The 26,701-nt window shown below is 47.1% G+C and overlaps 1 protein-coding gene across 1 annotated transcript in view; it reads right to left on the bottom strand.

The window, feature by feature from the left end:
* Nucleotides 1-9,284, bottom strand: part of MKLN1 (muskelin 1) — a 97,780-nt gene extending 88,496 nt beyond the window's left edge. Inside the window, exon 1 of the mRNA XM_064703085.1 lies at nt 9,153-9,284. Coding sequence (XP_064559155.1) covers nt 9,153-9,247 — 95 coding nt within the window. The 5' untranslated portion in view covers nt 9,248-9,284. The remainder of the gene's footprint in view (nt 1-9,152) is intronic.
* Nucleotides 9,285-26,701: the final 17,417 nt, after the last annotated feature.

Here is a 26,701-nt window from a genome sequence, read left to right as displayed (position 1 = left end):
GCACAGAGGAAAAACAAACAGGAGAAAAAAATCAAGTCAGGCTTATTTACTTGAGTTGGTACCCACAGTAACTTCATGCATCACAGATGATTACCAGGCTAATTGTCCCAACATTTAGGGATTAGAGTTTAGATGCAATTGCACTGCTAAGTGATGCTGAGAATCTCCTAAGCTTGAAAAATTACCAAGGTTCGTTCTCTCTCTGCACTAACTTTGAATTTAAGAATTGTTAGATCACTAAAACTGATCTTTTCTACATATTTTGATTAATGTCTCTTTAATAAGAAAATAATTTAAAATGCCAGTGATATTAGTGAACTCAGTGATTGTAAGATCATCTGCTGCAGTTTCTTTTACTCATTTCATTCAGTGTTCACCAGTACATTTTATTACCTGTACATATATCACACATGTCCACTTGTACATATTATTATTATCCTCAGTAAGGATATCTGAGCACACAAGGATATCTGAATACCAAGCTTAGGTGAGATACCAGAAGAATCCCTGAGTAGAAATAAATCCCTGGCTTAATAAAAAGCCCAAGAATAGCATGAATTCTGCCCTTCAAGACTCAGGGATAAAGATGAAGAGATTACACTCTTCAGTTGACTGAATTTGTAGCCAATAGATAAAATACTGGAGTAAAATCCTCCAGAATTTAAAACATCACCACCCACAACCACTGGATAACAACGTTCAGTTTTCATTCGGAGAAAATCTCCTATCTGGCTTGAAAATAGTTTGGATTGTGTGTGAACACAGGGATTTCTACAGCCAGCAATCACCACAAAAACTTGGACTTTAGAAATGTTCCAGAATTCTGGTGGATCAGCCCACTTCAGCACTGCTCACTTCTCCTTTCCAAAAGCATTTTCTTGGGATGGGACAGATCCTTTTTAAGGAGATTAGAGGAAAGCAATGCTTAGCACACATCTATGTAAATTCCCTGTGCTGTATTTTGGAAGCATCACAACCTCAGTAAAATATTTCTGCTTGACTAATGCACATATGGAAAAATTTAACAAAGGCCAGGAAGTAGATCAAGGCCTTCCACGATTTCACAACAGTGCAAGGATGCTCTTCTATTCCACAATATCTGTAATAATTCCACCCAGGGGAAGCCACAAACCCAGACTGAGTGATGATATGCAAAGATATACATTGCTAAATGGAAGCCATAAACACATCTTTAATACTCATCAGCACTGTAACCTCACACCCAGTAAAAGCTCACCCAAAAAAATGATGCCTGTAAAAGAATTTAAACAGACTGTGTTCAACAAAACAGACTGCAGTGCCCTCATGCCCAAACTGATGTCAGCTTTGGAAATGTTTCCACCAAAACTCTATGGAAAATTCCTCCTGGTTCCAGGTGGGAAAACTTTCCCAGTTTTCCTTTCACAATTAAGCTTCTCTCACTGCCAGTGCAACTCAGGAGTGCAGAAGACAAAATACAGATCTGGGAAGTTTCAGCCTGTTAAAGCTGGTTATGTGGAGAAATGCAGCACAGGTCAAACATTTAACCCTGGATGACATTAGGGAATAATTCCTTATTTTGGATCAATAATTCATGTTAAAGGATACAGCAGTTCCCAGGCCAAAATTACTTTCATATGTGGCAGTTTCCAAACCCTGTAGCAGAAATGAGGATTTTTAGAAGACAAAATTGAAAGTTAGCAATAGTACAGTGTCACAGAAGAGTGGAGTGGGAACTCATTCATCAATTCCTAATTCATGGGTCAATTTACCTAACCCAGATTTTTACCTCCAATTTAACACTCTGTGTAAGAGCATCTCTTTACTAATAAAACTTTCAAGTGCAGAACAAACTGGGAAATTGCTGTTTAAATATAATTACCATAACAGCCAAATGCTGTTTAAACTATGTACTGACAGAAAAGGATTCCAGAAAAATACAGGTCATGTCCTAAAGAGAGTTTCAATGTTTTTTCAGGCACCTTCCCAGAGCTTGAGCATGACATTATGAACCCAGGCAGTCTCAGGAGGAAAGAGCAAGGAAAACACCAAATTCAGCCTGACCAGAGCACAATTTTTGTCCATGATGAAGATCCTGTTCTCTTCCAGGAGCAGCAGAAGGTGCCAGCAAAGGAAGAGCAAGTGCTACCAGCCAGACTGCTCCTGCAGCTGAAATTCAGACATGCTGCCCTCAACTTCAATGAATGGTTGTGCTCCCTGATTTCAATGGATTCGGGAAATGATTTCTCAAGGATTACGCACACTGAGTTGGAAGTAATGACTGAAATAGCAACAAACCACTCTACACCTTCAGTGCTCCTCCTCCCCTCCCAGGAACTGGTGTATTATGGAATTCAAACCCACTGAACTTACAGCTCACTCTTCCCACAGAATTCAACAGGCAAAAAAAGCAAAATTACATCTGGGTTTACATTAACATGCAATAAAGTTTATATAAACTGGGTTTACATTAACATGCAAAAAATGCATTGCATTAAAAAAAGCATATTTTATGCATAACATTGCATAAAAAAGCAAAATTACATCTGGGTTTACATTCACATGCAATAAAGTTTTTATATAGTTTATATTAACATGCAATAAAGTCAAGCACTGGCTTGCTTTGGAACAAGTCACCTCTATGTAAGTGATGGAATCAGTGCTACCCACACCACTTAATCTCAGCAAAAACATCAGGATCAGATCACAAAATTGGTGGTGGTGATAAACCTGACCATTCTACAGTAATCTGATAAAAACATAATGAATGTACAGAATTAAAAACCAAATTCTTTGCCATGAAAACAAAAAATCAAGCAGACTGTACGTGATGCCTGAACAATAACATTTATCCCAAGGAAAACTCTGTTTAATAACTAGTCCTTAAACCAGTAATTAAAGGCTGGAAAACTTTTATTAAACTCCCAGCCTATACAGCAACACACACAGCAAATGATCCACAATCTGATGATGTTAACACCTCCCATGAAAATTTTACATTGTTAATGCTCTGTGAAATGCCATCCCAGAATAGGCTGAACATCAGAGCAGTGCAGGTTGTGCCAGCCTGGGCACACCAGGGAAGCTGAGCAATCAGCATCTCACCTTGCTGCTCCTGCCAGTGAACAAACCTGGCTCGTCTCTTCAATAACATCTCTATTTTACCTGCAGCCCAAAGAGCTTTCTCCTGACACTACAGCACTTGTGCTTTTACCTGGGGAGCAAGAGGTGTCATAACTCATAATCTCTCATAACTTCATCATTTTGTGATTTTTTTCACTCCCTCCACCTCTGACATTTTTCTTTCTCACTAATTAACTTTAGCAGACACCAAAGAAGTGTTTTATAGTTGTGCATTCGATCTGTAGGCAACTTTATTTTCTACAGAAATATTTTGCTCTGTAATGCTGAATTTCAGCACTCACAGAAAAATCCTACAGGCTACAGAAGTGATGTAAACAAGAGGGAAAATGCCTGTCAGAACATGAGGTTGTCTAGAAACATCCAGAAAGTCCACACAGACAAGAAGAGAGGAAAAAATATTTCCCACAGGCCACTGGAAAGGATGAAAAGCAGAACTGAGAGCATTTCTGTGCACAGGGCTCAGAGAGGCAAGCAGGGGGCAGCTCACTGGTTAGCCAGGATTTGCATCCCCTGCTCATTTTAATAAATGCTGCAAGGATTGATCAATATTGAAATTCATCAGCAGCTACAGAGCCAGCCCCTGTGCCTTCCCCTATCTAAAGGCAAAGCAACTACAACAGGAAAGTGAATTAACTATGTCAAAATAATGAAGTAAAGCTAGAAATGCTGATAATTTAGGCTGAAAAAAGTACATTAATGCTTATTATTAGTGCAAAAAACCTCCACAGTTACAATTCTACAACTCTTCCATCATTTGGGTCTGGTTTAGATGGCTTTAAAGAGCTTAGAGCTCAGCAGAAGTTATCCTTGCCTTGTAAAGGGAACAGAGCTTGGGTTCAGGGAATATAATATTAAAAATAAACCTTTCATTAGTCATGACTGCTCTCAGCTTGAACAGGAGATTCTTCAAGAGCTGGATGCATCTACAAGGAGATTTATGAACCTCTATGGTACAGATCTGAGTCATCATTTTCATGTGGTTGGAGGAGAAACCACATCCCACTGGCCACAAACATATGTTTTTTCCTGTTACAAAAATCTCAGCGAGCACAGGAGCTGGAATTCAGGTTATTTTTCACCTGGAGCTTTTTGTTTGTTTGTTTTGGTCTGTTGTTTTTAATCCTTATGGACTTTACCCCAAAAAGTTTGCTGCATGTGCTCTCTTCACCTTCTGGATCAGGTTTTCCAAGATTTGAAAACATTAGAGTACACTTTTTTCAGAGTACACCATTACAGCAGTACATTTCAGCTTGGCCAGGAACTTGCTGTTACATCCTCATAACTAGAAAGCAAAAGTTAAATTTGCATTCTCACTTTAAAAGCCTATGAGTCACTCATATTTTACTATTAAAGTACCTTACACTAAGTTTTCTTCCCCTGGTTTGATGGAAATACAGCAAACTGATGAAAAAATAAAATTATTTTGAGTGTATTTTAACAAATTAAGTAGATCCTTCCCTGCTCCAGGACACTTCCTAGGAAAGGGACAACAGAGTTATTCATCCTTCAGCCTATGACACCACTCAAGGCATCAAATTGGAGAAGACTGGAATTCTCTGAACAACTGAAGTAAATAGATAAATATGAATTGCAGTGAAAAAGTGACACCAGCTAAGATGTTGTTAATGGTATTTAATTATCAGCTAAGAAACCAATCTTAATTTATATTCTTAATAACAACCTTAGCACAAGAAATAAACAAAACACTAATTAAAAATCCTGGAGTCAAACACAGGAAATATACTGATCTTCCTCTACAGAGGTTACATGCAGGAAAACTTGAAGCACTGAAAATCTGAGCAACAGAAACAGGATGAACATTCCTTACTAAAGTATGTGAAGAGAGGAACAGAGCAAAAAGCTCTTGTTAGTCTCTGAAGTGGGATTTCAGCCATATAACCCAGTGACAGAAGGACCTGAGTGCATTAGCAAACACAAAATGCCATCAGTCATGAGGTTGATGCAGCCACTAGAACCCAGAGCCCCAGGATGCAGCAATCTGGCGATAAAAAAGGGTACAAAGCTGCCATCACACAGAGCACAGCACTTCACCTCTCATTCACCTCAGGAGCAAGTTCAAACTGGAGCAGGTACAAAAACAAGCCACGAAAAAGTCAGGATATGAAGTGCTTCTATCAGTGAAAAGCAAGAGCTTCTGGTTCTATTCCTTACCAAAGGAAAAAAAAAAACCCAAAAAGCCAAATTGGAGCAACCTGCATTACCTTCTACAACTCTTCATTCCCTCCTTGTCCAGAAAGAAACAAAGTGACTGAGCTCATCACTTCTGCAGGAGGGCAGAGAAGGGAGAGGAATGAGTCCATTTCCCTGGCTCTGGGCATGTCTGAAGACACCAGCACTGGTTTGTGTCACTGGAGTGAAGCCACCGCCATGCTGGGACAATCCCTAGGCCAGCCCCATGTGAGGCACCAGGGAGCAGCCTCTCCTGGGGCTCCATTCCCCCCCCTTGGGGCTCCATTCCTGCAGGGAGGAACCCTGGAGAGACAAGGAGTGGATCTGACAGAGCAGTCTCAGGCAATGGGCTGGGCTGAGCATTTTCCAGGCTGGATAAGCCAGATCCTCTCAATGCTGAACTGGTGCTTCAGTGTCACAGAGATCTTTTATGGAAAATCCTTTCCTTAGGATTTCTCCTCCTGAGAAGCTGAGAGGCCTCAGGAACAAAATGCAAACAATGATTATCTGCTGCTGTGGAATGCAACAGGTGCATCTGGGATTGGTCTCATGTGGTTGTTTCTAATTAATGGCCAATCACAGACCAGCTGTCCGAGCCACAAACCTTTGTTATCATTCTTTCTTTTTCTATTCTTAGCTAGCCTTCTGATGAAATCCTTTCTTCTATTCTTTTAGTATAGTTTTAATATAATATATATCATAAAATAATAAATCAAGCCCTCTGAAACCTGGAGTCAGATCCTCAGCCTGAGACTCCTGTGAGCACTGTCACATTTCCACATAGGCAGAGCATCTCTGGAAGCATCAGATGTTTCAACACCAAATTTCCTCCTGGATCAATTCTCTTCCCAAAAGCACAACCTCCCCTACAACACAGCCACTATTACAAGACCAAATCTTTGATTTCTATCCACAGTTTCTAAAATAAATATCCAAGTCAGTCCTGTTGCAGTTACAAACCAATAGACATCTCCAATGATTTGAAAAACAGAAGTATTTCTTTTCATTAAGACAATCCTCACTTAATGTCTGGAAAGGTCCTTGCAGACATGCAGGTAGCTGCAGCTCTGGTAAAGCTGCCAGAAAGTGGATCCAGCACTAACTAATCCTCCAGCACCAGCAGCAAATGCAGAGGAAAGACACCAGCATTCAGCAGAGGAAGCTTCTCTGTCCCTGAAAGAAATGAGTGTTTTTCAATAGGCTACTGATCCTCAACTAGAGCATGACCAGAAAGGCCTTTGAAAAACACTTTTTGTTTGCCTTTGTTTAGGCTTTTTTAATTAAAAGAGAGGTTATCAGATGATTTCAGTGTTGTGAAAGTTTCAGTGTCAGTTCAGCACCACATAAGCAGGTGAGATGGCACTAGACATTTAATTTCCTCCCTGGTCAGCAGTGATGGAAGTTTTCCATTCCAGAACTCTGTTTTACATTTAAAACCATACAACTACTTAAGGCATGTGTTTAAATCATGCTTAACTTCTCTGCTGCTCCTCCCTGAGCACTTTGCCTGCAATACCACAACTCCCAACAACAATCAATAATATTTAATAAGTTGTATATTCCTACATACATGAGGACAGAGCCCCTTTTCTCCTTAAAGGTTTAAGTGGTTTCTTTGTAGCTATGCCAGCAAATTTATTTAAACTAGAGCATAACCAGAATTCCCAATGTCACAGAGTCATGCAGGATGGAAAACATCCTCTAAGATCAAATTCTTCCAGACAAGCATAATTTTGTTGTATATATTAAATACTAAGAGAACCTTTAGCTGTGTGTGCATGTTGATCCCACAGGGTGTTATGGTCTTGTCCCAGCAATTTTCAAGGTTTCCATCTTCAGTCCATTCCCAAAAACCCACCCTCCCATATATTTCTTATTAAACTTTCTCTTTTTGAGATGCTGATCTTAAATCACAGGTCAAAGCCTCTCCCTTCCGGTTCAGACTGTATTCCAGCTCTCTCCCAGGCCATGGGAATAAAAAGTTGGAAGCAAAAACCAAAACTTCCATAGCAAGACCAGAATCCCTCAGACCAAGGTCAGCACACCAGAGCCCAAGCCCATTGCTGGGATTACACTGCTTAAAAGCACATAATAAAATTGTTTTCACTGATGACAAGCACTTTTAAACAACATCTTAAAAGCAGCCAAATGCAAGGTCACACGTTTGTAAAATACCATCCCAGCTACAGGAATGGGAATTTGTATCAGGGAAGGCATTAAGGACTTTGGGCAGCACTGCAGATGCCACGTGAAACTTAATTCCTGACACGAGTCTGTAGCAAAAAGGGACTAATGGGAGCCTTGGAAAGGAATATCAAGGACAAAGACAATACTCTGTGTTTGTACAGCATCACTGAGATCAATAATGGACTGTCACCCCTCTCCTCAGGGACCAACACTTTAACAAGATTTTAAAAGCCAGAAATGCCAGTAGATATAACTACAAGCTCATCAGAGAGCTCAAAGAGGCACCCTAAGGGCAAGCTGTTTAAAAGGAAAGGTAAAGGGATGGCTTCACTACCACCAAAGACTACAAATTGAGAGAAGAGACCAGTTCTTTTTCATATCTAACACAGAAAATATACAGAAAAACAAAACAATTCAGAGTTCAGTTAAAAACCTGGATTGAGAGGTTTACTTCATTTTACAAAGTGGAGATAATTGAGGATATTAATAATTAACAACTAAGGCAACTCTGTCACTTGTTGACAGCAGGTGAGTTGAGGATACATCAATCAAAGGTCAGCAAAAGCAGCACAATCGATGGTGGGATGAGCCTGGACAGCCCATAATGACCTCGTTGTGCTGTGACCCCAGCAGTCCTCCCGAATTCCAGCACCAAGGATGGCTCATCCCAAAGGTGAACCAAAAACATCACACCTATACCACGCTGTGGTCACTCCAAACCTGTCAGTGACTAGAGAAATCCCACAGGCTGCAGCTGGATGTCAACAGAGGATGGGATCACTCGGTACAGCAGCACAAACCGATGGCTCAAACAGCTCCTGCCAACCCCCAAATTCCCAGAGGCAGGCCATTAGAGCAGCAGGTGACCCCTCTCCCCTAAAGCCACACACAGCAGGGGACACAGCCCAGCACTGCAGAGGTCAGGGGCAGTACAGGACGCCCAGCTGCCAAAAAACACAGAGCCCACAAGCACCTGACAGAGGCAGGCCAGGGCAGGTGGGGCACTGACCCTTCTCCTCGTTTCACCCAGTAACTGACCAGCCTCTCCCACACCGGCGCCTGTTCTTCCCCCAAATCTGGGGTCAGCTTTAGCTGCAACTTTCCTTTGCCCATATCTCGTCCTAAACCTACCCCCAAACCTGACTCTCAAGGCCTTCCACATTTAACTCACCACCCCATAACCTGCAAGGCCACCTCTCTGCCCCACGCAACTCCTCCCAAATCTCTTCATGAACCAGCGCTCCAAACACAGCCCCGAGTGATGGTGGCCTTGTCCCTGAACCTCCAGCCCTGCCGAGCACCTCCTGCCCCGCTAAAACCCCCAAATCCCGCAGCACAGATCTCCGCCAAACGCAGCCCCCAAACCCTGCTGTAGAAAACCCTCTCATACACAGCCACCCCAAACTTTCCTGTAGAGACCCTGCTCACACATGACTCCGCCAAACCTGCTGCCCAAGCCCCCTCACACACAGAACGCCGCTCACACACAGCTCCGCTCACACACAGCTCCGCTCCCACTCCCCCCGCCGCGGCCTCCCCGCGCGGGCCTCAGCGCAGGGCCCGCGCAGGCCGCACACAGGCCCAGCCGCCCGGCCACCCCCAGACCCGAGCCCGGGGCGCGTTCCAGGCGCGCCGCCGAGCCCGGCACTCACTCGGGCAGGTAGGTGGAGGAGAAGCTGCTCCAGCGGTGCAGGCTGTAGCCCAACACGCGACTCTCAACGCCCGCCGGACCCGCCGCCGCCGCCATCTTGTTGTCAGCAGCGGCCCCGGCAGCGACCGCGGGGGGCGGGGCCAAGCTCTTAAAGGGGCCGCGCTCTTAAAGGGGCCGCGCCGGCGGGGGTGGGGACGGTCTGAGGGGGGTCGGGGGTGGCTGAGGGGCGGCTGCGTGGGACTGAGGGGTTCAGACGCTGCCCCTTAGGGCTGAGGGGCCGTGAGGCGTTCAGGGGGTGCTCAGAGGGGCTGAGGAGATGCCTTGAGGGACTCAGAGGATGTCGCATGGAGCTGAGGTGGCCTGAGGAGCTGAGGGGGGTCTCTGAGGGACTCAGAGGATGTGTCATGGAACTGAGGGGCTCAGAGGGCCTGTGGGTCTCAGGGGATCCCCTATGGAGCTGAGGTGGCCTGAGGGGTTCCGGATCTGGGGGGATATTCTGAGGGACTCAAGGAGTGCCCCATGGAGCTGAGGTGGCCTGAGGAGCTGAGGGGGGCTCTGGGTCTCAGGGGATCCCCTATGGAGCTGAGGTGGCCTGAGGAGCTCACAGGGGCTGTGGGTTTGAGGGGATGCTCTGAGGGGCTCAAGGAATGCCTCAAGGGTTTGACATGAGCCGAGAAGTTTGAAGAATGCGCTGCGGGGATAGGGGGCTGAGGAGTGCTAATTACCAAATGCTCCTTCCATGGCCCCGTGTGGCTGGGTAATTGGAAAAGAGATTAAGAGAAACCCAGTGAGGTTTGATCCTGCACCAGCTCCTGGAATTATAAAATTGTTAAGGTTGGAAAAGACCTTTGAGACCATTGAGTCCATCAACGCAGCACTAACAGAACCAACACATAAGCTGGGCATTCTTTAACAAGCTTTTTTCTGTCTGAGGTTGTTGTAGAGTTTTTCCTGTAGCAGGGAGATGTTTTCACCCAGAGCTCCCACCAAAGCGAGGGGGAAACTTGGGACTCCCCTGAGGGAGCTCTGGGCTACTTGAGAAAGAAGGGGAGATATTTCAAGAGCAGGGGGAGGAAAAAAAAAAAGCCAAACCAATAAACTACTGTCTGTTGGAAATGACAGATTGGAGAGATATTATGAGGCAGGACAGCAGGATGCCTGGCTAGATTAAATTAGCACAAGGATTCTTTTATTTTTTTTCCCCTTTATTTTAGGAAAGTGAGTGAGAATGTGGCAGCAAAATCTGCCTGCGGATGAAAAACTCGCTCAGCAGCCTTGAAGGCTGAACATCAACTGGGTGTTTCAAAAGTGAGGGGGAGCAGAAAGCACTTCATCTCAAGACCCTTTCCCAGAGGGGGTTCGCTGTGTTTTCACTGTATCAAAGCCACACAGCTCAGCCACAACACAACAAAATCCATGGATGAGGCACAAACATCCACTTCTCCTTCTGCTGCTTCACTAACGAGGCCTTTTGAAGTTTGTGGTCTTCCCGTGGCATTTCAGACTTCACTTATCCCAGCTCCAGCCTGCAGGCATCCCCCTCCCAAAATTACCACAGGAGTAATAAAACAAATACTTTGCTGATAATGTATTCTCAATCCCAGAGGAAGAGATGCCACCTCAGTGTTCGGAGCCTTGCTAGGGGAGCGATGCCATGTGAAAGCTGTGACCTCTGAATGTGAAATTTAGGGGATTGAGAGTGGGGATAACATCCAGGAGGAGGAGGAAAAGGAGGAAGAGCCAGCAGCTCGCTGCTACACACTGAAACCACCCCAGGATTTCTCTGCCCAATATCCTGTTACCACTTGAATCAAGACCTGGATGCCAAGCCAGAGTATTTTTAGCACATTTTGGACTTAAAGCGAAGGGAATGCTGGTGAAATATGCAGTACTGACAGCCCTGGAAAATCTTTATTCATCTGCAGCACAGGCAGCGGGGAAGGCTGTGAGGAAGCAGAGCAATCCAAAGCTGCAAGCTGAGCCCTCTGGTCCCTCCAGCACAGCCTGCCCAGTCCTGTGCAGTCACCAGTGGCTGCTGGAGAAGAGGGGTTTTCCACACTCTGAGTGGACAGAGCACGGTGGGGAGGAGGGTGATGTGCAGGGCAGTGTTGTGCTGCAGATTTGGACAGCCTGCAGCCTCCAGATGAGCTCTCTGCATCCCAACCAGGGCAGCTGCTGGAGCCCAGCTGGTGATGGGGCCATAGAAGAGGGGGAGAAAACTCAGAAAACCAGAACCCCACTGTGCTGGTCCAGGCCTGTGCTGTGTTTGCCAATGTAACACTGGATCTGAGGAATGTGGGGAGCCCAATGGCACCAACATGCCTCTTCCTACCTCCAGCAGTGACTGAGACCCATTGCTCCAGGAAAGTACCGCAAAGAGAGCACTACGCATGGAATCACAGAATCATTGAGGTTAGAAAAGACCTCTAAAATGATCAAGTCCAACCATTAACCCAGCAGTGCCAAACCCACCACTAAACTATGTCCCCAAGTGCCACATCTCCATGATTTTTGAATACTTATAGGGATGGTGATTTCACTACTACCCAGAACAGCCTGTTTCGGTGCTTGACAACACTTTCAGTGAAGAAATTTTCTGAGGACGTTTCCTCTCATCCCATTGCTGGGAACAGACACCGACCCTCACCTGGCTGCACCCTCCTGTCAGGGAGCTGTAGAGAGTGAGAAGTTCCCCCCTGAGCCTCCTTTTCTCCAGGCTGAGCCCCTCCAGCTCCCCCCAGCTGTTCCTCATCAGACTTATGCTCCAGGCCCTTCACAAGCTTCCTTGTCCTGATGAAGAAAACCCTGTGCAGAGTTTTCCTGCTTCTGCCCCCCTCACTTGGGACCTCACTGAAACCCTCCAGCACGTTTTGGTGCCTCCCAGCCCAGAGCTGGCTGGGTGGATCTGTGCTGCCTGTGGCTGGCTGCTCTCTGAGGATGGGGCCGCAGAGGGGAAGAGAGAGCTTTCCCAGCAGCAGAAGGTCCCTTTGGCGTTCAGGGACCAGCCTGCCAGAGAGCTCGGAGGTCCCTGGACCTGTGCCTTGGACAGTAGCTGGAGTTGCTGGGAAAGGCCAAGGTGACCACAAGAGATGTTCCCCACGTCTCCTTGCCAGGAGGATGCACAGACAGCGTTCACATGCTTGTCATCAGCGAGCTGGAACCCCAACTGCAGGAAACTTGGGGATTTTACAATTGTTTGTCAGCCTTGAGACAAATATCTCATCCCCCCCCATCAGAAACTTGCTTCTCTACTGCGCGTGTGTTTCGAGTTTCCTCATGCAAAACCTCGCGTGGGCGTTTGGATATGTAATGAGCACATAGTTCAGGATGAAAACAAGTTTCGTGGAAGAGCCAAGTAACGGCAGAAAAATGAAAGCAATACAAACAACAACATGGCACGCAGCCATACCAGCCAGCTCGTGGGCCAGCCGGATCTCACGTCCTCCCCGGAGCTGCGGAGCCGATCAGCTGTTGGAAAAAGAGACCTTTAAAGACAAGCGAGAGAGGAAATAGCATTGGCAGCACAGGCCGCTGCATGTTTCCTTCCAAAGCAGGACAGAGCCAAGGACATTAGGCAGAGCTGTAACACTTGGGGTCTCGTTGCTCAGCCATGAAGCAAGGCAGAAACCTCAAGTGGGCTGCAGTTGTGTAAACTCCCATTGTTCGGGGAGCGGAAGCGGAGCGCTGGCCTGGCGGGGTATTGTCTTACCAGATTTTGGCGGTGCTCACCTAACCCAGCTCCTCCTGCAAGGCCAGGGCCTCGTTTAACTCATGGTGCAAAGGGAATAAAACCTCCTGCCTGCACCAGACCCAGGCTAAGAGCTTCCTCCCAAACCAAACCCCTGCTGCCTCCCATAGGACCTTCAAAGAAAAATGTTTCTAACCTGTGGGCAAGGCTGAAACAGGACCAGAGGGAATTCCAAAACTCCTCAAGCTGGCCTCACTCATCTTCATCTCTCAATTTAATGACATGATGGAAAAAAGGGGCGAAGCTCATTGAGACCCATTTCCTGTGGGGCTGCCATGCACATCCACACCAAAAAGGGATGAGAACAAGTCTTAAAACCAGATGATGTTTTATTTCTCCCCTTAAAAAGAGGGATCATCTGTGCCTCCTTACAATGCAGTAAAACAACACCTCCTTCAGCATAATAAAATACCTCTTCTGATCTAGGCCCTGATCCAAGCATCTGCTCCTGGGCTAAACACTCCAGTACCTGCTTGAGTCCTCTTCACTGCCTCTTGCAGCATCCGTCCTTTGGTTGAAGGCTTAAATCAGTGAAAGACCTCACTGACAATCCAGAAGATTGAAAAGGGCCCGAAATGCCAGCGCCTCCATGAACACATTGGCATAATTCTCTGCATAAAAGCCAGCTTTAAAAGGCTTGTTTTGCAAAGCACAAGTGTGCATTTTTTTCGAATCAAGGTCAGTAACTCAGCTTCATTCACTAGTCTCCAGCTGCAAAACAACATGCCCCAGACAATGGAGGAAAGTGTATCTGAGTCAGAAGATGCCTTTTAAGGGATGCAAGTGGCTCTGAGCCACACTGGGGAAAGAGGATCTCCTTGGTACCCTGGCATGCTCAGCCCTGTCTGAACTGAAATAGGGCACCCGAGGGCAGGGAAAGACAGTGAGATGGGAATGGTGGCACAAATCGCGCTGATACTCTCCATCCTTTGGTAAAATCACAGAATGGTTTGGGTTGGAAGGAACCTAAAGGTCATCTAGTCCCAACCTCACCTGCCATGAACAGGGTATCTTCCACTAGGTCACATTGCTCAAGGCCTTATCCAGCCTGGCCTTGGACACTGCCAGAGTTGGGTGATCCACATCCTCCCACTGGTGCTCCAGTGCCTCACCGCCCTCACAGTAAAGAATTTTTTCCTAATATCTAGCCTAAATTTCCCCTCTTTCACTTTGTACTCATTACTCCTTGCCCTATCACTACAGCTCCTGATGAAGAATCCCTCTCTGACTTCCCTGTAGGCCCTTTTGGATACTGAAAGATTGCTATGAGATCTCTACACAACCTTCTCCTCTCCAGGCTGAACAGCCCCAACTTCCTCACCCTGTCTTTGTGAGGGAGATATTCCGGTCTTCTTGCCAGCTTTGTGGCCCTCCTCTGGACTTTGCTCAAACAATTCCATGTCCTTCTTTTTTGGAAAATGTAGTTTTCTGACGTCACCCCCATGCCACTCCCTCTGTGCCCACCGGTGTGACGCGCCACCATGCTCAGCTCCACTCCACAATTCAGCACTCGTAGGAAGCAGACTAGACACTCCCAGCTGTGCCTCAGGCTAAAAATATTTACTCATCTCTTCCCCCCTAGGCAGGTGTGTTCATCCCAGGCAGGACTGCTCCCACAGGGATGCTCCTCCACGGCAAGCACTCGCTGCTCATTGTACACTGCCGAGCGCTGGGGTGTTGTGATGATTCCTCTGAATCACCCAAAGAGAGCTCTGTCCTGTGTTTCAGATGCAAAATGTGCCTTGGAATTCAATAGTTGCTATAGTGCCTAATTACACATTTTATGGCGTACTTAGTCACAATGGCTAGAGCTCTTGTTACTAGACTTGAGCTGCTTCTGTTGCTAAAAAGCTCCTCTTTTTGCTAAATGTTTTCTCTCTGCACTAGAAACAGTGTATTGCAGCGTTTTTTCACTCCAAAAATATCCCAAATTCATGGAGCACTGGTCATCAAATTGATAGTAGCGAGCTTGCAGATCTCTTTCTGTCTGTGGTGCTCCACAATGCTCACCAAAGTCAGCTCAAATGACAGCAGCAAAACATTTCCCAGGATCCAGGAGCTCTTGAGCACTGGTCCTGGCAACGCTGCTGTCTGTGGTTTGGAGACAAGTCACACTCTCTGCTTGGGGCATCCACATCTTCTCCTGGGGGCTTACAGAGAAGGTGGACTCCGCTTCCCAGAGGATGATTCAGCCCATCATAGTGGGACACGTCTTGCGTGAAGCTGAATCACTCTCCTGAGGTGCTGGTCTGTCTAAGCACATTCTAGAAGGGCTCAGCTTTATTGCAGAAGGCTGAGATGGGTAAGACAAGCCCCATGCTCTGCATTCCTCCTGCAAACTGGTGGAATTCAATTGGAATTGACTGGAAGGTCACACCCCACCTAAGGTACTATGTTCATCTCTGGAGCCTCCAGCGTAAGAAGAACATGGAGCTTGTTGGAGCAAGTCCAGAGGAAGCCATAAAGATGCTCCAAGGGCTGGAACAACTCTGCTCTGGAGCCAGGCTGGGAGAACTGGCAGTGTTCATCTAAAGACAAGGCTCTGGGGAGACATGAGATCTTCTTCCAGTGCACAAAAGGGCTCCAGGAGAGCTGGAGAGGGCTTGGAACAAAAGCATGGGGTGACAGAACATAGGGGAATGGCTTCCCACTGCCAGCAGGCAGGGTTAGATGGGATATTGGGAATAAATTCTTCCTTATGAGGGTGGGGAGGCCCCAGCACAGGTTGCTCAGAGAAGCTGTGGCTGCCCCGTCTTTGTCATTGTTCAAGAAGAGGCTGGACAGGGCTTGGAGCAACCCAACAGAAGGTGTAGGGAGCTGGAATGAGATGATCTTCAGGACGGGGCTTGGAGCAACCCAGTGGAAGGTGTCCCTGCTCATGGCAGGGGAGCTGGAATGAGATGATCTTCAGCATCTCTTCCAACCCAAAGCATTCTCTGATACAGGCACAGGGATGTTCTCCATTGTATAGGACAGGATTGGTCTGTCCCTTATTAACCTCTTTTTGTGCTTGGTTTTCTTCACAAGGAGAACCAACCTAAGTACTTAATTGCCTACTTTCTAAGGAGTCAGGCAGGATAATTAACTAATGTTTGGGTAATGTGTCATAGGGTAGGAGTGCTAAGTAGTGTTCTGTCAGCAGCACAGTGGGAAAGTGAAGGACTCAATCCTGTTTTTCAGCTGGGAATGTCACAGTCTCCCCTAAGTCCATTGTTCCTATTGACTGGTTTGCTGAGGGCAGGGAACTTGGGCAAAGTGTTTAAAGGTAGAGGATGTAAGGGGACAGCAGAGAGCTGTTTGTAGTCCAGAAGAACAGTCAAAAAAACTGGGTGAGTTTTGGAAAGAGGAAACTGCCAATGAAGCCAAAAGCAGGAAATATGCCTGAGACTGCACAGAAAATCCTTACATTTATAAGTGTCATGTAAATATTCAACAGCAATATCCTCTGAGTGAAAAAAGTGCATCAAAGAAACTTTTCTTGCACTGCACTTATTGCACACAGTCAACACAGTGGGAATTATGGTACAAGGACCCATCTAACTCACCCTTAGATTGAAGCAGACTCAGCCCAGCAGAGATTTCACATCTTTAATTTTTATTACTGTGCAAATTACGTTATGGATGAACTTCAAGCCCTCCTCATGTCCGCTGATCATAATTGATGAGATTTCAACCTCACCTCCTTGAAGTTAAACATCCGAGAGACACTTTGGTTAATAGTTTGCTTTTCAGAGCAGTGCATTAGTTCTCTTGTGCTCCTGTCTGCTTAATTTAGAGCGAGTGGCCAAGAATGGTGCAATTAAGGAAGGAGGAATCTTGGGCTGAAGCTCTCGGTGCTTTCAAATGACCAGCAGACCCTTCAGTGCCAGCTTGTTTTTTTTACAGTAGCTGGAACAACACTTTCCATGACTCACTGCTAATTATGATCTGGATTTGCAAACAGAGGTTTTTAACCTGTTCTGATTTCATACGAAAATTATGAAATTCAGTGCTCTCCCAGTGTTCTCTTATGATGTTCTAGGCTACCTCTGCAAACCTGACTCTTTCCAGGCCAATCCAGGGAGGCACATTCTCCCTCTGCCTCTCTTCTAAACAGCCCAAGGTTTCTCACTCTCTTTAGTTATTTTCCCCTCTTGAGAACAGTCTCATGCTTTGATCTGTGCAGAAGATGACTTTTCAATGTGGTTGTTGGGCTCTCTCTGTTTCCTGTGGAGTGTCCAGCCACAGGCCTTATGGAGATGATGCCAGCTCCCATCCCTTTTCCTTGGAGTGGCTCAGCCAGCTGCAGACCATCTCAGCACCTTCTGCCAATGCTCTGCATCCTGTACAAACTTCTCACTTGGAATCTCCACAGCCAGGAATAAGGAGAGGAAAAACCATGGATAAGCTGGAACTGATCCTCTCCACCGCGGGTGTCCTCTGATTTTTCACACAGAGATCCATAAGGAGCAGTAATGCCTCTGGAAAAGGAAAGCCTTCACTTTCCTTTCACTTCCCAGGCCTGACAAAATGCAATTATATGGCCATGCACATGAAACATCCACATGCCAAACCCACCAACCCATCCCAGCACTTCCTGGGGAGAGGTTGTGCCCAGTCTCCAGCCTCTGAAAAGCTGCTTTATTCCAGAGCATTGCTTCCTGTTGTATCTGTTCCTAGTTTTGTAGGTGGAAATACTGGCAGCAGTTCTGGGAAGGGCAGGGCTTGGGGAAGGATATGCCTGTTCGCCAAGGTCACCCTCCATGGCCATAGATGCTCCACTTAAGGCCCTCTTTAGCACTCAGGCACAAGTGGAAAATAAGGGGAACATACTGCTCCCATGAAGAGAGATGAATTTTTCTTCCACTTAAGAGAGAAATAATATTCTGTGGAGGAATAAGCATTTTCACTCAGTACAGGTCATTCAGGGATCTCAACCTGCATTTTACTGTTGCCCCAGCAGCAAATCCACCCAAACAGACTCCTCTGTTCTGTCCAGAGCCCAACCCCACTCCCACCAAAAGGCTTTGGGGTGACACATGGTCCAGGGCTGTTTTTATCTACAGATCCAGAAGTTCTCAGTCCATTGCAGGACAGTGCTTCCATATCTTTTGGGAAGAGAGGAGAGCCACGGACCCAGCAGGAGGCTTGTTTTGTCCCAGGCTCAGCTTCTCCTGCCTCATCAGAAGCAATTTCCCAGGAGCCACAGACAGGCGTGGACTGATGCCTGAGCCCTCCATGCTCTGCTGGTCCCTGTGGTTACATGGGTTTGCAGTTTGCTTCCTGGGAAAAGGAGGGAGGCAATGGTCCTGTGAGTGCTGGAGGTTTGGGATGGGCTCATGCTCACAGGCATCATCTCTGTGGGCTTGGCAGGTGGAGCTCAGAGGTTTGTGGGATGTGGGAGTGCCGTCCCTGCTGCTTTCCTGTCCTGTCCCCACATCCATGGATTGACTGTGGGGCTCAGGGGCCTCCCCACATTGCTGAGAAGGAGGACTCCCTCTACAGAGATGCCAGAAGAGGATACACAACACAAAGTCAGAGAAGAGAGACAGAGTATGACCCAAATCACCACATCCTTCAACATGAGCACCTGGAAAAGCACAGTCCAGAGAGTATCAGCCCCAACATGTGCTGGAATAAAACAAGCTCCCTCCTAATCCCATCCAGCACAGGTTTTCCTTTGCTGGTTTAGCCTGGGACACAGAACAACATTCGAGTTGTATCCTCAAGTGGTGCTACAAGCCAGGCAAATCCCAGTGTCTCCTGGTTCTGCTGTAACAGGAGGGACACCAAAAGGCAGCTTTCCCTTCTCCTGTCTTGGCACTTCGAAAGAGACTTCTCTTCCTGCACAGGTCATTCCACATCACCTGCTGGTGTATTCCTGTTTGCCCAGACTTAGGTGTGGAAATTCAAGCTCCTTGGCCACTGCAGGGGGTGAAGGAGTTTGCTCTGCATAAGCCCCAGGTTAAGAGCCTTTGTGCAGACACCTTGTTCCTGGGATTTGTCTCAATGGGGCCTAAGTCTGGCTGTGTCCTTCTGCAAGGTGAGGCCCTGATCCCATGGGAGCCCTCCAGTTCACCCTCTTTATCTTCCCTGAGGCCCTTAGATCTGCCCTTGGCCTTGAATCCAGTCATCTTTGGCTAGGATGAGAAATTTGGCTCCATGAAAAACTGAAGGAAGCTCAAGAGTCTGTTGTAACCTCATGGAGTATGTCCCTACACATACCCCAAAGCTACAGATTTGCTTGTGATTCCTAGCTTGCTGTTTGTCCTGGATGTCTGGGGAGCACCTACCACCCATGAGAGCTGCAGAGCTCTAAAAATGAGCCCTGGAAAGGCAGAACAGCCCTGCTTCCTCCAGCAGGACAGAGGCAGCAGACATGGCCCCCCGGGAATACACAGCTCCAAGTGTAAAAATAACAGGTCTGGAAATGGAAAAGGGCAAAGCAAGCAGGTTTTCTGGAGAAAAGGGAAGGTGGGGAGATGAGCAACAATACAATTCTGAGCTGAGGGTTGATCCTACAGAGCAGTAAGGGGACATTGAGGCTCAAGAAGTATCAGAGACACAGATCTGTCTCTGGAGTACAAGGACTGACAGAGGTGTCCCTGCTCTGTCACATTGCCTGGGCAGTGCTGGAGGGGATGGCCACAAAAGCCACATTCCCAGGCATGCTCTGAGCCCTGTGCAAAGCTTTCCCCTCACAGCACCAGCCCCACTGAGCTCCTCCCAGCTCCTACATGTGTCCTTCAGCGCTGCCCCATGCCATGAAATGATGAAGATCACAGCACTGGGCAGAATGGAGGTGCCAAACCTGCCCATGGTGGCTGAAGTGCCTCATGTCAAGAGTCATTCAAGCCACCCACTGCTGCTGCTGCCTTCTTAGACCTCATCTTCCTCTGCTGCCAGCAAGCAGCAGTCACGGCTGCGTGGGCATCCAGAGTGCGCGGCTGAATGCGGAAGCAGCGAGTGGTTAGAAAAGAAGGTAATTCCAAGAATATGCTTGTGTGTGGTAAGCAAGGACAATGTGTACTCCAGACTGCTGAGAGAGTGACCTTTCAGAAGTGATGGAAAACCAGGCAGATAGCTGGGAACTTGGAAAAGGAAACGGAAAGAAGAGCAGTCTTGGAAATTTTTACCTGGCAATTCTGACTTCGGTTGTCAACGCAGCAAGGGGGAGGGCAGGGAGTGACATCAATCTCTGATGGGCAAAAGGATGATGGGATAACAAAAGTTAAGGAGTAAGGCTATTGAGAATGCAGAAATGGAGAGATTTATTATCATTTTGTAAAATGAATAGATATGGGAACACCGTAAGGCAATAAATCAACCCATCAGTGAAGAGTTTGATGTAGCATCTAACAAAACCTTTTTATTTTTTATTTATTTTTAATTAATTTCTCTTGGCTTGCATCTGAACATCATCATGCTGGCTGAACATTGCAATCTGAAGGTCCTCTTGGGTGGCCACGCGAAATCTTGATTCCTCCCAGATAAAGTTTGGGCGATTCTGTTAAAGACCCCACCCCTCTGCTGAGGCCAGCACTCTGCAGACTTGAAACCACTGCATTCATCTGCTTCCTCCAACCTCAGTGCAGATAAGACTCGACAAAACACCGCATCCTGCAGGATGGAGGCGGGAAGCGAGAAAGCCAGCGAGTGACTCATCGCAGCCTTACGGGCAGGAGTTGCCTGGGATCTGCGCTGTGCAGGAGGAGAGCTGTGCTAGGGGCTTGCAGGAAGCTGGTGGTGGTCCTGCAGGAATCCTGGACTCTTCCCAAGGATCACTCTGTGCTAGCATCATCCTCATCATCATCAAGCAAAATCATAGAATTAATCATAGAATCATAGAATGGCCTGGGTTGGAAGGGATCTTAAAGATCATCTAGTTCCAACCCTGCTGCTGTGAATAGGGACACCTTCCACTATCCCAGGTTGCTCACAGTTCCATCCAACCTGGTCCTTCCAGCACCCTGGGCGGCCACAGCTTCTCTGGGCAACCTGTGCTGGAGCCTCCCCACCCTCACAGGGAAGAATCTGATATCCAATTTAAACCCACTCCCTGACAATTTGAATCCACTCCCTCTTGCCCCGTCACTCCAGGTCGGTGTAAACAGTCTCTCTCCATCTTTCTCATTGGCTTCTTCAGGTAGTGGAAGGACACAATTAGGTGACCCCAAAGCCTTCTCTTTTCCAGGCTGAACAATCCCAACCCTCTCAGCCTTTCCTCAGGGGAGAAGACCTTCATCCCTCTAATCAGCTTAGTGTCCCTCCTCTGGACTTGCTCCAACAAGTCCATGTCCTTCCTGTGCTGCATGCAGAACTCAGCAAAACCATGTGCCAGTCACCACCATGTCCTTGTCACCCTCTCTTCTCCTGCAGGACAAGAAGCCATCTCTGCTGGTTTTCCATCTGGGAAGAAGTGTCTTCAGAGAGGCTGCAGCAGTGGTTTGTGGCCAAAATCCTACAGGGTGTAAATATAGGCCACACTGCAAGAGAAAGTGGCTTTCCAACTGTGTGGCAAGAATGGTCCCTCATTAAGGAACCAAAACACGATCCATCAAGGCTGTCTCTTGCAACATGCCCAAGTCCTGATTATGGTCATTTTCTTCCCTGCTTCCACTGCATGACTGGGAAAGGGCCGCAGTAATTAAAGTCTGAATCTCATTAAAACCCAGAAAGTGCTTGGCTTTCTGAGAATCCAATTATCACAAACGCTACGTAACGCCAGTCAGGGCACGGCTTGTTTTTGGTGTTTGGAATTATTTTTGTTAAACATACAAATATGGTGTGAAATCAGATTTTCCAGAGGACATTGCAAATCCAAAGAGAGCACAGTTATAAAAGCAACTGAAGAAAAACACTTTGGAGAAGGAGGGAGAGGCTGCAAGGAGGAGGAAGTGGGGGGAACATAATGATGCTGCTGAAGAAGGACAGAGCTGAGGTGCCAGGCAGAAGGATGATGCATATCCTGTCCAAGGCCCTCCAGGGACAATCTGTCTGGGTCTGCATCCCGTGGATGTGGCATGCCCCAGCTCCTGGCTGGTGACTTTAAGCACAGAGCAGTGGCCTGTTGTGGCTCAACTATGTCCCAACTGTCCGTACTCACCACACAGCTGCTTGGATTTCACAGAGAAAGTCCTTGAGTCAGTGGGTGCAGCATGTATCCTTGGGATGGGCAGGAGATGGGAAATTACATGAGCTGGGCAGCAGGAGATGAAGCTGCTCTTCCTCTCCCTCCTCAGTGTAGCAAGCCCTACAAAAATGCATTGTGGGAAGCAGAACCCTGCTACTTTGCAAGGAAATTGATCTTTCTCAGAAGAGCTTGACTGTGGAAAGAGAAGAGATGGGGTCTCCATCCTTCGCTAGGATGGGAGCCTTTCTGAGGACATAAACTGTTCATGTCAGCACACCTAGAACCTGTTCCTATGGCTGTGCACCGACTCTGCGGGTCTTTCCCCAAACTCTGGTGAGCTGCAGCATCTCCAGATCCCATCAAAACATCCTTCTCCTCTGCTCCCAGCTGATCCCTGGGCTGTGACCCCGGGGTTTTGCCACAGTGTGTGGCAGCATCCATACAGCCAGGGGTTATGGAGTTGGAATTGGCAGTGGAATTTGGGATGCCTGGCTTTGCTGCTGAGTCCCCAGGGGAAAAGGCACTTCACTGTTCTGTGCCTCAGTTTTCTCAGCTGTAAACGTGTATTAAAACAATTTGCTAATTTGTTGGGTGCTGACAACCTCTGGCAGTGACAGCAAGGAGCTCTGCCAACCTGGGGGAAAGGTGCTGGTTTGGTGCAGAGCAGTGCCATGGCTTTCATGGCACACTGTGTCTGCCATACATTGCACTTATGTAACATTTCTTAGCACTCAGTCAGCACTTCACATCTTTAACTAATTACACACATTCGAACCATTTACCAGCATGAGCAGAAAAACATCCAATAATGACTGATCTGGAAGCTTTGGACTGATTTCCAGATTTCTTCAAGAATGAAAATGTGCAGAAGGTGAGAAAAAGGGCTTTGAAAAAGAAAGGCCAAACAAACAGATGTATTAAAAGGGAAAAAAAATTGTGCAAAAAGTGTGTCTGCATGGAAGGAATTGCAGGGTGAAACGGCTGACTGCCATTCCTCATGGAAACACCCAGCCAGACCTCAAGATGCAGCATCTCCAAAGTGCATTTAAAATTCACCTCCTCCTTCTTTTTGCAATTAAACACATATTCTTATGCACTTCGACATTTAAAATAAATAATGACAATTTTTAGCGCTGGCAATTAAAAGCAACGCTGTTTACATTTTAATGAGCTCCTCGAATGTGACTAGCTCAGCTTCTTTCAATCAGAAATGGATGGATTTAGAAACAAGACATCTTTGAATTCGCTTCAGAGCTCTGTAAACAGTAGCCCAGCTCTGCTTTCAGGTTCTCAGGGTGGAGGGAGCAGAGAGGCAATCTGCTGGATAGAGAACTCTGCACAGCTTTTCTTCCTGGTGGCGATTCTCTGTGGGAGTGCAGAAAAGGAAGTTTGTTTTGGAAGTGAGAAAAATAAAGCAAGGTTTTGTTCCAGGAGAACACAAAAATAAGTAGCATCTGTGCAGCTGGAAGTGCTGCATGTGGCTGTGAAGCCCATATTTACAGCTGCAAAATGCCAGGTACGTTTTTACATCCTGGTAAGACTTCAGAAGGCATCAAAGTGCTCCCAAGCTGGTTTCCAAGATGTATTTTCCACCCACCTTTGGCTTGCACTTGGAAAACCATTAATCATGTTTCAGCTCAGTGCCATCCAAGGGTCTTAATTCAGTGTAGTGAGAGTGGATGAAAACTTTACTGCTGATTTCAGTAGAAATAATGGTGTTGTTCCAGCCCGGGTGATACAGGTGGGGTACACTGGACTCTAGGGCTCTACAGATCAATGCTGCTCCATCTGAACCTCCTCCAACAATTCCAGGGCAGCAGGCAGCCAGTTGGAGCTGGCACATCTGCATCTCAGATGCAAACCTCTTGGAGAAGAGGTGGATGTCAAAGTACCACTAGAAAAGTTTGTTGCTAAATAATTCCAGCATAAACAACAACTGTGAATAAGTTGACAAAGCGGGCAAAGGAGAAGCAGGTTCAGAAATCCAGCAATAATAGGAGCAGGGTTGGATTCAGTGCTGCTAAGCAATATTCTCCTTCCTGCACCCTCGTGCTGCTCAGTGACAAGGTGTCAGCATTTCTGACTCACAAAGAGACTCCAGCTTGCACAGGGCAGCAGGAAAGACTGTGGAGGTAGGATGAGGATTTAATGCTCTTTTGGGGAAAGCTCTCAGAGAATCATAGAATGGCCTGGGTTGGAAGGGACTTTAAAGATCATCTTGTTCCATACCCCTGCCATGGTCAGAGACACCTTCCACTATCCCATGTTCCTCCAACTCCTGTCAAACCTGGCCTTGGACACTTCCAGAGATGGGACATCCACACCTTCTCTGGGCAGTTTATGCCAGAGCCTCACCACTCTTATAGTAAAGAATTTCTTCCTTATTTGTAATCTAAATTTACCCTCCCTCATCTTAAATTCTGCCCAAAAATCCCTTTTCCCAGTGATTTCAGCCCTGGCAAGCTGGTAAGGGAGAAGGTCAAGAGGCACTGCAGCTCCTGAGAGATCTAGCTCTGAAAATCGCATTTTCTTTGTCTCTCTGCTTTAGTTTCCTTCTACAAGCATCACTCCTTGGCATGGGGTTAATTTAGGGAAAATGTCCTGTAAAGACCAAGCATTGTCATGGGGCTGGGAGAAAAAAGACAAGTCCCTGATTTTAAAGATAATAGAGCATCCCTGCCATGGCTGAGAGTGTAAGGAGAAGGAATGAGGTATTTGGGGGTGTCTGGGGTATTCCCATGGGGAAATGACTCCTCTGTTCAGGAGAAAAAGGCTGTAGAGATCCTTCCTTGGGTGATTCCTGGGGATTCCTCATGGAGGTGGCTTCTGGTGAGTGAACCTCCAGGCTGGTCCCTGCCAGCCCCAGCATCCCATAAACCCGAGACCTTCCCTCCCTGCTGGTCTCCTCCAGCCTCACAATAAGCAGATAAATTAGTGAAACCCTCAAGGGCTTTGTGTTAACTCATGGACACTGTGAGCTGGGATCTGATGGGTGCACGCAGCCAGAATCACAACCTGGTACTGAGTCACTTTCAGAGAAATCCATCAACAGCCAGGCTCTGGGGAAGGAGAACAACCTGGAGAGAGCCAGTCCATAGGGAAATGCAGTCTGCAGGCTGACATCACTGCTCCTGTTTGCCCAGTGAGGTGATGACCACTGAGTCTGTGTCATTTAGCAATTATTCCCCATGGCAGGGTTCAATTCTGATACTGAAATCTCAGTTTAATCATCACAGTGATTGGAGTGGTGTGACAGTGTTCACAGGGGTTCTTGGATGAGGGAAGAGATGAGGATCTGACTCCATGTTTCAGAAGGCTGATTTATTATTTTATGATATATATTACACTAAAACTATACTAAAAGAATAGAAGAAAGGATTTCATCAGAAGGCTAGCTAAGAATAGAAAAAGAAAGAATGATAACAAAAGCTTATGGCTCAGACAGAGAGTCTGAGCCAGCTGGGCTGTGATTGGCCATTAATTACAAACAACCACATGGACCAATCCCAGATGCACCTGTTACATTCCACAGCAGCAGATAACCATTGTTTGCATTTTGTTCCTGAGGCCTCCCAGATTCTCAGGAGGAAAAATCCTTAGGAAAGGATTTTTCATAAAAGATGTCTGTGACAGAGTGGGATATTTTTTCCCATTTTTTGTGCTTTCTGTGCAGCAGGGGTAGTATTTCAGGCAGAGATGGGCATCCCTCAAAATCCTTCTGCATTTGGAACTTTCATCCTTTCCCCTTCCACAGAAGCCCTGGGTCATGAGTGTAGAAACACTGGCACAAAACATGTCCCCCCACCAAGGCCAGCACAGGGGACGTTTTACCCAAAGCCAGGAGCCTCACTGCTATTTTGGGAGCAGCCTTGCCAGTGTCTCTCCTCAGGGCCCCATGCTCCTGGCTGCCCAAGGTGAGGACGCTGCCAGCAAGGACCAGTTCCTGGTGTGATGGGGCAGAGCCTGGAGGCAGCACAACAAGTGCAGGAGAAACCAGAGCTGTCACAGCTGCTTACAGCTGCCTGCCCTGAGCTTGAGCTGCTTTGAATCTTCCTTGGATGCTTTGGAAAAGAACCTGTGGCTTATTGGCTCTTGTTGTGAGGCTGAAGGACCATCCCAACCTCCCAAAAACTGCTGGGTTGCTCTGTCTTGCTGCTTCGAGGCTGCACTTGGCTTTTACATTTTTCCAGCCAATCCTCCACCCAGTCCCTGCTTCTCCCCAACTCAGCTGCTCACCCCAAAGTAAGGATCCAATGCAAGGATCCAAAGCATGCACTCATGTGATGAGTTACACTTTGGAAAACCTTCCTAACCCTGCCTCTTCCAGACTGGAAATGGATGGGAAACCTTGGACATGCAGCTTGTGAAAGGAGTTCAGCTGGGCCACAGTGAGGATTGCATAAAGAAAGAAAGAAAATACAAAAGGGATTTTGGGGGTTTTAAGTCTCTGCTTGAAGGTACAGTAAAAGCCAGAGGTGAGGGAGAAGGCTGGAAAATCCCAAGGAAGGGTCTACCTAGGGCTGCAGTCCAAGAGTTTGTCCAACATAAAAGTTGTCCAAGGCTGAGTCTCAAGAGGCTCCTCAGGGATGGGGAGCCCTGGACAGATGTGCACTCCCGAATCCAGCTGTGTCACTGGACATGCTCCTCCTCCAGCCTTTCCTCCCACCCCCCAGCTGCTCCAGCCCTTTCA

Source organism: Zonotrichia leucophrys, chromosome 1A, assembly GCF_028769735.1.
Source record: "Zonotrichia leucophrys gambelii isolate GWCS_2022_RI chromosome 1A, RI_Zleu_2.0, whole genome shotgun sequence".
Lineage (NCBI taxonomy): Eukaryota > Metazoa > Chordata > Aves > Passeriformes > Passerellidae > Zonotrichia > Zonotrichia leucophrys.
The sequence above is the reverse complement of the archived record's forward strand: the minus strand, read 5'-3'. Positions and strand labels throughout refer to the sequence as shown.